The 14,071-nt window shown below is 43.9% G+C and overlaps 1 protein-coding gene across 1 annotated transcript in view; it reads right to left on the reverse strand.

Annotated features, from left to right (window-relative positions):
* The window catches only part of ROS1 (ROS proto-oncogene 1, receptor tyrosine kinase), a gene marked incomplete at its 5' end in the record, with an annotated part of 105,893 nt that overhangs the window by 77,013 nt on the left and 14,809 nt on the right, over positions 1 to 14,071 (reverse strand). Inside the window, 2 exons of the mRNA XM_084624929.1 lie at positions 1,064 to 1,140; positions 1,939 to 2,140. Coding sequence (XP_084481055.1) covers positions 1,064 to 1,140; positions 1,939 to 2,140 — 279 coding nt within the window. The remainder of the gene's footprint in view (positions 1 to 1,063; positions 1,141 to 1,938; positions 2,141 to 14,071) is intronic.

Here is a 14,071-nt window from a genome sequence, read left to right on the forward strand (position 1 = left end):
TGGGTCCACTTCTAAATCCCCATAAGTGCCTATTGTTCACCTAAGAACTGTCACAAGATGGCCTAAAACTGTATATAAGACCCTTGGGGCCTGATCCTGTCATCTCAATCTGCTTGAGGCTTCATGCAAGGGAAGCTCAAGCCATAGAGCTGAGATCCCAGTTCTGACTGGACCGCCCTGAATATAAATATTGGACTATAACCTATGAACTAATTTTGTGACTACAAAGCTCAGCATCTCTGCTGTGAATCTGAACCTCAAGAATTGTACTCATGTCTGAATGAATACTGATCTTTTAACCAATACTCACTCTTTTCTTTTTTAATAAATTTTTGTTTAGTTAATAAGAATTAGCTGTAAGCGTGTATTTGGGTAAGATCTGGAATATTCATTAACCTGGGAGGTAATGTCCGATCCTTTGGGATTGGTAGAACTTTTTTATATGATGAATAAGGTTTTCAGTAGTCTTCATCGTGTCTGACTTGGGTATCTGGGTGGAGGCCTGAGGCTGGGTTACTGTAAGGGAACTGTGTTGTTGGCTTCTAGGTAACCTGTGAGGTATTGTAGAAGCTGTTTTGTGCTGGCTTGGTAAATCTAAGTATTGGAATATCCACCAGTTTTGGGGATTGGCCACCCCATTCTTTGCAGTTCACCCTAATTGAGTGACCTCAGTTGGCTCCCCTGTGGCCCTGGTCACAGTGTTAATATTAACATGAATTCCCCACATGCTCCAATGATACCATGTGTTCCAGAAAATGAAAGCATCTTCTGTTAAACCCATTTGATACTGGTTCACCTTTTTGTCACTTGTACCAGCCTGTGTTTTTGTGCCCAACAACCAAGCTGTTGTTGTTACTACATTTATTACCATAGTGCCTAGAGACCAACCAAGAACAGAGCTCCATTGTATAGGTGCTGTATAAACCCAGAGTAGAAGACTGTTGCTTCCCCAAAGAGCGTACAGTCTAACTATCATTCTATTCTGCTGTACACCCCATAATCCAGGTGAACCAGAATTAGTTACCAGTTACCAGGAAATATAAGGAATATGTTGCATGTGTACCTGTGTGTTCTGGAGTAGTGATATTAGCTTCTGCAGGTGGCCCATCACCAACCTCATTTACTGCTACAATGGTAAACCTAAAGTAAATCAAAGAGAGATCTTACGGAACATTATAAATACTCGAAAAAATGCCTTCTCAACTAGAACAATGGAGTCTCACGTACTTTATCATGTTTCTCCTTCAGTGAAAAAAGCTGTTGAAATAAAGTCATTCAGGGACAAATTCTAATACAAATATAATCGCATGAGGATTTGAACTCACTAGCTTTGCAAGATAAGGTAACACAATCTAATAAATTACATAGCTACCCTATAGCTATAGCTCTGCTGCCCTCAGAGTTATGTGGGCAACTCAGTTTCATCTCAAGGGAAGATCTATAGCCACCTTTGAGAGCAGAACGTGGCCTTTGGAGTTTAACTAAACTGAAGGGAAATTTACAAATGCTAAATTAATTAGAAGAGGGCTCCCCTATAATTCTCTGAATATAACAGAAATGTGCACCAAGAGGGGGAAAATAAGAATATAAAGGTTACTGAATTCAAAATTCCACATTCTGGCACTGCATCAGATTGTCACCCCACTCCCCAAATTGATTTGCTTTTGCCTAAGTTCTGATCTCAATTATACATGAGGAAATCTAAAACAACTCCATCAATTTAAATTTGAGATATGTCAATTTTCACAACAGCACAACAGAGAAGAGAATTTTGCCCACTGATTCTGCAAAAGCAGTGTTAACATGCATGCTGTTCTGTCAGTCAGAACCACCCTCACCCCACATACACACACAGATTTCTGAATTGTAGGAACTCTACTGCCCACTTTATGACACCAAGGGCACACTCTGTCCAGCTGATCACCTTTTCTTTTGTACCTGTAAGTGGTGTTTGGAAAGGTGGAGTAGAACTGGAAACTTTGACCTCTGGACGCTGTGCGCAGTTCCTGCTTTTCACTGGTTAACAGTAAATTATATCCAACAATCAATCCACTGGGGAAAAGTGGTGGAGACCAACTGACTTCCACGGTTTCAGGCCCCGAACTTTGAATATCTTTAATGATAGGAGCTGAAACAGGAACTGTAAAAGACAGAAATCATTTACTGTAGACATGGTTTTTCAGAAGTGATTTTTTGGGGATGGCTGGGAGAAGATGTGGGGGATGAGTTAATATAATAGTCCATTCTTGCTGGTGTTATACGCTGCTGAGAAGTTAAATAGTAGGGCCAGGATCATGTCCTGGGGTTTCATGCATGGAAGATGCCCTCCATGCAGCATCATGGAAGGTGGAGAGTGCCAATTTTGTGTGACATTCTTCCCCTTTCCTGGCCCTTTATGCCTGCCCTTCACTGACTGTTCCAAGCAAAAGGGGCTCTGCAGAATTCTAGGAACTGGGGCAGGAAAGGGTCAGCTCTATGTGGCACCAGCCTCTGCTCAGTGCCTGTTTTTCCATGCTGGACCCTTAGATTCCTTCTCAGATGTTTATGGAGTGATCCAGCTACACAAAGGAAAGGGAGGCAAGAACCACATTGCTACAGGGTGGCTTCTGATTCCACACAGATTTAGGTTCCCAGACCCACAGATCCTGAAATCCAGGGGTCTGGTGGGCGCTTGGCCTCCAACATCCACAGCTCCCCAAAGTCCCTCCCACCAAAGGGACAATGTAGAGAAGTCTCCATGAAGTACATCTCACATAGTTTTATTCCTTCCTTTAAATAAATCCTGTGGGTTTTTCCATGGGAGGATGCAAACTGGCCCAGGAAAATTAAAACATCAACATTTCATTTAGGGACAAAAAGCACATTCAAACCTTTTATGACATTATATAGACATACATAGTTTTCCCCCACATGTCTCAGTGTTTCTTAGTTTTGCTCCAAGGGGAAAGCAAAAAAGTATTGCAAGGAAAGCACTAAATGGGGGAGAATAAATCTCATATAATCCATAGACAAGTTTCTGATACATCATAAGACCCAAACGTAACCACGGAGATGCCCCAGTAGTGTAAACATCAAGTCTGGAATGCTTACACTCGGTGATGTTCTGGAGAGCACTGACAGGAACCCCTATTTTTAATCTTGCCAACAAACTGAAAGACTGAGGTGATCTCTCTGCCTGTAATGAATCACTTTCCATCTTTTTTTTTTTTTAAGATCTCATGCATACTGTTGAGTTATCACTCTCACAGATGATTCATCCCTAGGATTTATAAAATACATATGAAGAACCAGGTTCCAGTGAGGTGTACTTAGTATAGATTTGTTTCTTTGTCACCTTCCCTTCCTGTGGCTGTGAGAAATCATCTCTGTTTAATTGGAAAAACATATGAATAGGTTTATCAATCTGTCATAAATATAAAGGGAAGGGTAAACCCCTTTGAAATCCCTCCTGGCCAGGGGAAAGCTCCTCTCACCTGTAAAGGGTTAAGAAGCTAAAGGTAACCTCGCTGGCACCTGACCAAAATGACCAATGAGGAGACAAGATACTTTCAAAAGCTGGGAGGAGGGAGAGAAACAAAGGGTCTGTGTCTGTCTGTAGTCGTCTTGGCCGGGGACAGAACAGGAATGGAGTCTTAGAACTTTTAGTAAGTAATCTAGCTAGGTATGTGTTAGATTATGATTTCTTTAAATGGCTGAGAAAAGAATTGTGCTGAATAGAATAACTATTTCTGTCTGTGTATCTTTTTTGTAACTTAAGGTTTTGCCTAGAGGGGTTCTCTATGTTTTTGAATCTAATTACCCTGTAAGGTATCTACCATCCTGATTTTATAGGGGGGATTTCTTTATTTCTATTTACTTCTATTTTTTATTAAAAGTCTTCTTGTAAAACACTGAATGTTTTTTCATTGTTCTCAGATCCAAGGGTTTGGGTCTGTGGTCACCTATGCAAATTGGTGAGGCTTTTTATCCAACATTTCCCAGGAAAGGGGGGGTGCAAGTGTTGGGAGGATTGTTCATTGTTCTTAAGATCCAAGGGTCTGGGTCTGTAGTCACCTAGGCAAATTGGTGAGGCTTTTTACCAAACCTTGTCCAGGAAGTGGGGTGCAAGGTTTTGGGAAGTATTTTGGGGGGAAGGACGCGTCCAAACAGCTCTTCCCCAGTAACCAGTATTAGTTTGGTGGTGGTAGCGGCCAGTCCAAGGATAACGGGGGTAATATTTTGTACCTTGGGGAAGTTTTGACCTAAGCTGGTAAAGATAAGCTTAGGAGGTTTTTCATGCAGGTCCCCACATCTGTACCCTAGAGTTCAGAGTGGGGGAGGAACCGTGACATGGTGGCACAGTGGTGGGATTAACCTGAAATCATTTTGAGATCCAGTTGAGATATTTTGAACTAGAAATACAGATTTTAAAAAGGAATTTTTAGGAAGTCCAGATAGCAGCTTTGAAACTAAAAGCAGCTTGGTTTCTCTCTGCTTTGTGGCCAAGCAGAGACAAAAGGGGATTATCTTGTGAATTGCAGGTTTTCTTTGCCTGGAGGCAGGGTACTTAACTCCTGCAGGGAAATTCACAGTCTTCCAACCCAGAGGTTTTTTTTTTCTTTTCTTCCTAAAAGTAAATAGGGGGTGTGTGCTCTACCCATTTGCCTGGAGACAAAAGTGGCAGGGTTTTTTTTTAGGATTTTGATTTTTTTTTGTTTTACAAGGAGCACAGGTTTGAAAAGAAATTTTTTTTTTCTTTGGGCTGGGTAAGCAGGTTTCCAAGTAGTTGGAGGTTTTTTGCTTTAAATTGGGCCCAGAGCAGAGACAAGGGAATTGTCTTTTTCTGTAGGCTGACAATCACTATCAGAGAATAGGTATTCTATTCCAGCACAGCAAAATTTTACAGCCAAGTTTTGTTTGTTTATTTCTAAACCTCGGGTGTAAAGTTAGTTAAAAACAGAGAGGTTAGAATGGCCAAATCCTCGGCTCGACTACAGCTGGAATTAGCCAAATTTCAGGCTGAGGAAAAACAAAGGGAACATGAAAGACAGATAGAACTCATGCGGCTGGAGAAGGAGGTACAGGTGGCTGCCCACAAGAGGGAAACAGAGGCAAGGAAGCATGTGGAGGAGATGGAGAGGATAAAGGCCCAGCAGAATATACCAGCAAACCCTAGCAATCCTTCTCCAGGTACCACTTCCCATCCCAGAAAGTTCCCCACCTACAAGGCAGGTGATGATACTGAGGCCTTCTTAGAAAACTTCGAAAGGGCCTGCCTTGGGTACAACATCTCTACTGACCAATACATGGTAGAGCTGAGGCCGCAGCTCAGTGGACCCTTAGCTGAGGTGGCAGCTGAAATGCCTAAAGAACATATGAACAAGTATGAACTGTTTAAATCCAAGGCGAGAGTCAGAATGGGGATAACACCCGAGCAGTCTCGTCGGAGGTTCTGAGCCCTAAGGTGGAAACCAGACATGTCATTTACCCGACATGCCTACCACATTGTGAAACATTGGGATGCCTGGATATCAGGAGCAAGTGTTGAATCTCCAGTAAATTTGCCCTTCCTAATGCAAATGGAACAATTCTTAGAGGGTGTTCCTGAGGAAATAGAAAGATACATCCTAGATGGGAAACCCAAAACTGTAATCGAGGCAGGAGAGATTGGAGCCAGATGGGTGGAGGTGGCAGAGAAGAAGAAAACTGGTCGCAGTTGGAGTGGAGACCAGAAGGGACCACCCCAGACCACACCCTATTACCGGGGGCCGCCCAAAGCCCCACCTACCTCCCAAAGAACCCTCCAGACCCCTTATCGTCCCACCACCCCGTTCTCCAGCAACCCACCTCGCCCCGGTGACCCATCAGCTGGACGATGTTTTAAATGTAACGAGCTGGGGCATGTAAAGGCCAACTGCCCCAAGAACCCCAACAGATTACAGTTCATTGCACCGGAATCACACCAGAGGTCCACAGGCCCAGATACCTCCCAGATACCCTTGGAGCGGAGGGAAACTGTGAGTGTGGGCGGGAAGAAGGTCACCACGTGGAGGGACACCGGAGCACAAGTGTCAGCTATCCATGCTTCCTTAGTGGATCCCAATTTAATCAACCCAGAGATCCAAGTGACGATTCAACCCTTCAAGTCCAACTCTTTCAATTTGCCTACAGCCAAGTTGCCTGTCCAGTACAAGGGCTGGTCAGGAATGTGGACTTTTGCAGTCTATGATGATTATCCCATCCCCATGCTGTTGGGGGAAGACTTGGCCAATCACGTGAAGCAGGCCAAGAGGGTGGGAACGGTCACCCGCAGCCAGGCTAAACAAGCCGTGGGGCCTAGCTCTGTTCCGGAAACTTCTATCAGGGCCCGGTCAGAGGTGATGGACCCGGACCCCAGGCCATTGTCTGCAACAGCAGTAGTGGATCCAGTCCCAGAGACCCAGACGGAACCAGTCCCAGAACCGGAACCAGCCAAACAACCAACACCAGACCCCATGCCAGCACTGAATCCAGTACTTGCAACCTCAACACCAGAGGGCCCCACCGAACCTGAACTGGCAGCAGCCGATAACCCTACACAAGAGGCTCAGCCGGAGCCTGAATCCCAACATAGTGCACCAGCGGAGAGCGGTTCACAGTCAACAGAAACAGCTCCATCCCCTATATCGCTTCCAGAGGGACCAAGCCTATGTCCCCAATCCAATGAGGAACTGATGTCTCCAGCATCAAGGGAACAGTTCCAGACCGAACAGGAAGCAGATGAAAGCCTCCAGAGAGCGTGGACGGCGGCACGGAGCAACCCACCGCCTCTCAGCTCTTCTAATCGATCCAGGTTTGTTGTAGAAAGAGGACTTTTATACAAGGAAACTCTTTCTGGGGGACACCAGGAAGACTGGCATCCTCAGAGACAGTTGGTAGTTCCAACTAAATACCGGGCCAAGCTCTTGAGCTTAGCCCATGATCACCCTAGTGGCCATGCTGGGGTGAACAGGACCAAAGACCGTTTGGGGGGGTCATTCCACTGGGAGGGAATGGGCAAGGATGTTTCTACCTATGTCCAGTCTTGTGAGGTGTGCCAAAGAGTGGGAAAACCCCAAGACCAGGTCAAAGCTCCTCTCCAGCCACTCCCCATCATTGAAGTTCCATTTCAGCGAGTAGCTGTGGATATTCTGGGTCCTTTTCCGAAAAAGACACCCAGAGGAAAGCAGTACATACTGACTTTCATGGATTTTGCCACCCGATGGCCGGAAGCAGTAGCTCTAAGCAACACCAGGGCTAAAAGTGTGTGCCAGGCACTAGCAGACATTTTTGCCAGGGTAGGTTGGCCCTCCGACATCCTCACAGATGCAGGGACTAATTTCCTGGCAGGAACTATGAAAAACCTTTGGGAAGCTCATGGGGTAAATCACTTGGTTGCCACTCCTTACCATCATCAAACAAATGGCATGGTGGAGAAGTTTAATGGAACTTTGGGGGCCATGATACGTAAATTCGTAAATAAGCACTCCAATGATTGGGACCTAGTATTGCAGCAGTTGCTCTTTGCCTACAGAGCTGTACCACATCCCAGTTTAGGGTTTTCCCCATTTGAACTTGTATATGGCCGTGAGGTTAAGGGGCCATTGCAGTTGGTGAAGCAGCAATGGGAGGGATTTACACCTTCTCCAGGAACTAACATTCTGGACTTTGTAACCAACCTACAAAACACCCTCCGAACCTCTTTAGCCCTTGCTAGAGAAAACTTACAGGATGCTCAAAAAGAGCAAAAAGCCTGGTATGATAAACATGCCAGAGAGCGTTCCTTCAAAGTAGGAGACCAGGTCATGGTCTTAAAGGCGCTCCAGGCCCATAAAATGGAAGCATCATGGGAAGGGCCATTCGTGGTCCAGGAGCGCCTGGGAGCTGTTAATTATCTCATAGCATTCCCCACCTCCAACCGAAAGCCTAAGGTGTATCATATTAATTCTCTAAAGCCCTTTTATTCCAGAGAATTAAAGGTTTGTCAGTTTACAGTCCAGGGAGGAGACGACGCTGAGTGGCCTGAAGGTGTCTATTACGAAGGGAAATGTGCTGGTGGTGTGGAAGAGGTGAACCTCTCCATGACCCTTGGGCGTATGCAGCGACAGCAGATCCAGGAGCTGTGCACTAGCTATGCGCCAACGTTCTCAGCCACCCCAGGACTGACTGAACGGGCATACCACTCCATTGACACAGGTAATGCTCACCCAATTAGGGTCCACCCTTACCGGGTGTCTCCTCAAGCTAAAACTGCTATAGAACGGGAGATCCAGGATATGTTACAGATGGGTGTAATCCGCCCCTCTGAAAGTGCATGGGCATCTCCAGTGGTTCTAGTTCCCAAACCAGATGGGGAAATACGTTTTTGCGTGGACTACCGTAAGCTAAATGCTGTAACTCGCCCAGACAACTATCCAATGCCACGCACTGATGAACTATTAGAGAAACTGGGACGGGCCCAGTTCATCTCTACCTTGGACTTAACCAAGGGGTACTGGCAGGTACCGCTAGATGAATCTGCCAAGGAAAGGTCAGCCTTCATCACACATCTCGGGCTGTATGAATTTAATGTACTCCCTTTCGGGCTGCGAAATGCACCCGCCACTTTCCAAAGACTTGTAGATGGTCTCCTAGCGGGATTAGGAGAATATGCAGTCGCCTACCTTGACGATGTGGCCATATTTTCGGATTCCTGGGCAGACCACCTGGAACATCTACAAAAAGTCCTTGAGCGCATAAGGGAGGCAGGACTAACTGTTAAGGCTAAGAAGTGTCAAATAGGCCTAAACAGAGTGACTTACCTTGGACACCAGGTGGGTCAAGGAACTATCAGCCCCCTACAGGCCAAAGTGGATGCTATCCAAAAGTGGCCTGTCCCAAAGTCAAAGAAACAGGTTCAATCCTTCTTAGGCTTGGCCGGTTATTACAGACGATTTGTACCGCACTACAGCCAAATCGCTGCCCCACTGACAGACCTAACCAAAAAGAAACAGCCAAATGCTGTTCAGTGGACCGGAAAGTGTCAGAAGGCCTTTAACAAGCTTAAAGCGACACTCATGTCTGACCCTGTACTAAGGGCCCCAGACTTTGACAAACCGTTCCTAGTAACCACAGATGCATCCGAGCGTGGTGTGGGAGCAGTTTTAATGCAGAAAGGACCTGATCAAGAATTCCACCCTGTAGTGTTTCTCAGCAAAAAACTGTCTGAGAGGGAAAGCAACTGGTCAGTCACTGAAAAAGAATGTTATGCCATTGTCTACGCTCTGGAAAAGCTACGCCCATATGTTTGGGGACGGCGTTTCCACCTGCAAACCGACCATGCTGCACTAAAGTGGCTTCACACCGTCAAAGAAACTAACAAAAAACTTCTTCGGTGGAGTTTAGCTCTCCAAGATTTTGATTTCGACATCCAGCACATCTCAGGAGCTTCTAACAAAGTGGCTGATGCACTCTCCCGTGAAAGTTTCCCAGAATCAACTGGTTAAAATCGTCCTTGAGATGTGGAAAATATTGTTAGTCTTTATGTACTTGGTAGTATATTTAGAGATGCATGTGTCTTATTAACTCTGTTTTCCTAGAGCTCCAGGAAGAAATCCCAGCCAGTGTTTCACCCTAGCTGAGATTTGGGGGGCGTGTCATAAATATAAAGGGAAGGGTAAACCCCTTTGAAATCCCTCCTGGCCAGGGGAAAGCTCCTCTCACCTGTAAAGGGTTAAGAAGCTAAAGGTAACCTCGCTGGCACCTGACCAAAATGACCAATGAGGAGACAAGATACTTTCAAAAGCTGGGAGGAGGGAGAGAAACAAAGGGTCTGTGTCTGTCTGTAGTCGTCTTGGCCGGGGACAGAACAGGAATGGAGTCTTAGAACTTTTAGTAAGTAATCTAGCTAGGTATGTGTTAGATTATGATTTCTTTAAATGGCTGAGAAAAGAATTGTGCTGAATAGAATAACTATTTCTGTCTGTGTATCTTTTTTGTAACTTAAGGTTTTGCCTAGAGGGGTTCTCTATGTTTTTGAATCTAATTACCCTGTAAGGTATCTACCATCTTGATTTTACAGGGGGGATTTCTTTATTTCTATTTACTTCTATTTTTTATTAAAAGTCTTCTTGTAAAACACTGAATGTTTTTTCATTGTTCTCAGATCCAAGGGTTTGGGTCTGTGGTCACCTATGCAAATTGGTGAGGCTTTTTATCCAACATTTCCCAGGAAAGGGGGGGTGCAAGTGTTGGGAGGATTGTTCATTGTTCTTAAGATCCAAGGGTCTGGGTCTGTAGTCACCTAGGCAAATTGGTGAGGCTTTTTACCAAACCTTGTCCAGGAAGTGGGGTGCAAGGTTTTGGGAAGTATTTTGGGGGGAAGGACGCGTCCAAACAGCTCTTCCCCAGTAACCAGTATTAGTTTGGTGGTGGTAGCGGCCAGTCCAAGGATAACGGATGTAATATTTTGTACCTTGGGGAAGTTTTGACCTAAGCTGGTAAAGATAAGCTTAGGAGGTTTTTCATGCAGGTCCCCACATCTGTACCCTAGAGTTCAGAGTGGGGGAGGAACCGTGACACAATCCCACACTCCTCTTGGCAGTATGATGCACTCCTGGGTCACAGGGTTTATCATAAGCCAAAGAAGGAAAATTTTGCGGGAACCTTTGTTGTTTTGTCAGCACATCACCTGAAGCCACGGGTCAAAATCCCAATAGTCAGCCCATCCTTCCATCGTTCTGAGGTAGACAAATTAGAACCACATAACTTTCTGTGAGGGGGCTTCGGAGGGGACTTTAAAAACTATGGGGCTATCTGCTGTGACTAGTTACTATAGATCCTGAGATACTTTTTGTAAGAACATGTCCTTAGCCAAAATTGCCCTCCACTCCATTGTACAAAGTGTTGTGCACCCATTTGGTTGTCATCCTACCTCCAGAATGTAGCCTACACCTTTGGCTAATTTTCGATAGCACTGCCTTTAGTTCTGAAAGCTTTTCCCCATTTCCTTCAGCACAAGAGGCGCTATATAAATCTAAATTCATTATTACTATTAATGTCTAAACTTTTAGAAACTTAGCCACTTAAACATCTAAAATCTTTTGAGGTTCAGCCACGTCTAATATAAATATAACCTAATGATTTACATAACAGGCTCACAACCAGCGCAATACAAGTGAATGCAACAAAAAGGAACTTGAACAAAGATTCGTTTTATGCCTCAAACGAAGGGTTTGCACTAACACTTTAGTTATAGTTGCTTAAGGGTCTACCCTTATCCAAAGCCCAGAGAATAGAATGGAAAGACTCACATTGATTTCAATGAGCTTTGAAGCCTAAAGCCTAAAACGAGTACTATTTCTCCTTTCCCCTACTGAACACCAGTATCAGTTTCTGCAAAGGGGAGCACAGATCAGTGTTCATGTCGCACTCCCCGTCAGTACCCAACCCAAGCCAAGGAAGCTAATGATCCAACCAGCGGACCAAATTTTTGTGATGCATCCTGGTCATGTGCCACCTGGAGCATGTTGTGCATAGCCTAGGAAGAAGACTTCTGCAAATACAGGGAACTTTAAATCTCCGGTGACTTCCAGTGTTACCACAGGATGAGATTTAACATGCAATTAGATGCGAGTTGGAAAAGTAACAAGGTGTACCTTCACTATGTCTTATTGATATATATATAAGCATATTTCCTATCAACGTGAAGCAGGGTCTACATCACTAGTAGAAAGAGAGCTCACAGCCTGAAGCTGGTTCTATCTGAACGCTCCAGTTAGTGCATCGTTTCTTATGTCCATTTTATGACAAACTGGTAAAGTAGCCATTAAGTTAAATGGTTACTTAAAGCCAAATTGCAGACAAATATTGTGAAATTTGCTTAAACTAATATTGCTTCTTTCCATAGCAAGAATGTTACTAAATTGATAGTTTCCTCCTGCCCTGGTGCTCTGAACCTCACCTAAAAGTCACTGGTTTCAGAGTAGCAACCGTGTTAGTCTGTATTCGCAAAAAGAAAAGGAGGACTTGTGGCACCTTAGAGACTAACCAATTTATTTGCGCATAAGCTTTTGTGAGCTACAGCTCACTTCATCGGATGCATTCAGTGGAAAATACAGTGAAGAGATTTATATACACACAGAACATGAAAAAATGGGTGTTATCATACACACTGTAAGGAGAGTGATCACTTAAGATGTAAGTTTTCTTTCCCCACTCACCCCTCCCGCCCCCCACTCTCCTGCTGGTAATAGCTCATCTTAAGTGATCACTCTCCTTACAGTGTGTATGATAACACCCATTTTTTCATGTTCTGTGTGTATATAAATCTCCTCACTGTATTTTCCACTTAATGCATCCGATTAAGTGAGCTGTAGCTCACAAAAGCTTATGCGCAAATAAATTGGTTAGTCTCTAAGGTGCCACAAGTCCTCATAGGAATCATAACTGAAAATTCAGCCAAAACTCTTTCAGATTAAGCTAAAGATTCTTTAGTAATATTACCCAACAGTCTGCAATTTTACAACATATAATGAATATATGCTTCTGAAAGGGATAGATAAGACAGAAAACATCATAATGCCACTAGATCAATCCATGGTATGCCAACTCCTTGAACACTGCACGCAGGTTTGGTTACTCTGTCTCAGACAAGATATATTAATATTGGTGCAGAGGTTCAGAGAAGGGCAAAGAAACTGATTAGGGATATGGAACAGCCTCCCTATGAGGAAAGATTAAAAAGACTGAGACTCTTTATCTCAAACCAGAGATGATTAAGGGGTCTACAAATGTATTCCGTAGACCCAAACCTTTACAGAGATATGTTACATGGCATATGTAGCATAAAACATATGAAAGTATATATGACATAACTGGAATAAGTATATTCCCATAAAGCATTATGGGGTGCAACATCACACTGGGGTCACCCATGAATCATAGAAATATAGGACTGGAAGGGACCTTGACAGGTCATGTAGTCCAGTTCCCTGCACTGAGGCAGAACTAAATATAATCTAGACAATCCCAGACAAGTATTTGCCTAGCCTCTTCTTAAAAACATTCCACAACCTCCCTAAGTAATTTGTTCCAGTGCTTAAACACCCTATAGTTAGGAAGTTTTTCCTAATGTCTACCCTAAATCTCCCGTGCTGCAATTTAAAACCCATTACTTCTTGTCCTGTCTTCAGTGGATAAGGAGAACAATTTATTGCTCTCTTCTTTATAACAATATTTATGTACTTGAAGACGGTTACATGTCCCCCCTCAGTCTTCTGTTCTCCAAACTAAAGAAACCCAAATCTTTCAATTTTTCCTCAGAGATCATGTTTTCTAGACCATTCATCATTTTTGTTGCTCTCCTTTGAGCTTTCTCCAATTTGTCCACATCTTTCCTGAATATAGTGCCCAGAACTGGACATAGTACTCCAGTTGAGGCTTAACAGTTCTGAGTCGACTGCAAGAATTACTTTACATGTCTTGCTTACAACACTCTTGTATTTAATATATCCCAGAATGATGTTTGCTTTTTTGCAAGAGTAGTATATTGGTGATTCATATTTTGTTTGTGATCCACTATAACAAACAGATCCTTTTCTGCAGTACTCCTTCCTAGGAAGTCTTTTCCCATTTTATATTTGTGCAATTGATTATCCCTTCCTAAGTGGAGTACTTTGCATTTGTCCTTGTTGAATTGCATCCTCTTTATTTCAGACCATTTCTCCAGTTTGTCCAGATCATTTTGAATTCTAATCCTGTCCTCCAAAGCGCCTGCAACCCCTCCCAGCATGGTATCATCAACAAATTTTATCAGTGTACTCTCTGTGACATTATCCAAATCATTTATGAAGATATTGAATAGAACTGGACCCAGGACAGATCAGGGGTACTGAAACAATTTGTATAGTGGGGTTACTGAGAGCCATTGAACCAAACTGTAAACGCTTCATATGATGGAAACCACCTCAAACCAGGGGGTGCGGCAGCACCCTCGGCATGCTTATTTCAAGAATCTATGAGACAGGTCTCTGTGGGACCCCACTTGATATGCCCTTCCAGCTTGACTGCAAACCTTTGATAACTATTCTCTGAG

This window comes from Lepidochelys olivacea (genome assembly GCF_965140295.1).
Source record: "Lepidochelys olivacea isolate rLepOli2 genome assembly, chromosome: 3".
Taxonomy (NCBI): domain Eukaryota; kingdom Metazoa; phylum Chordata; order Testudines; family Cheloniidae; genus Lepidochelys; species Lepidochelys olivacea.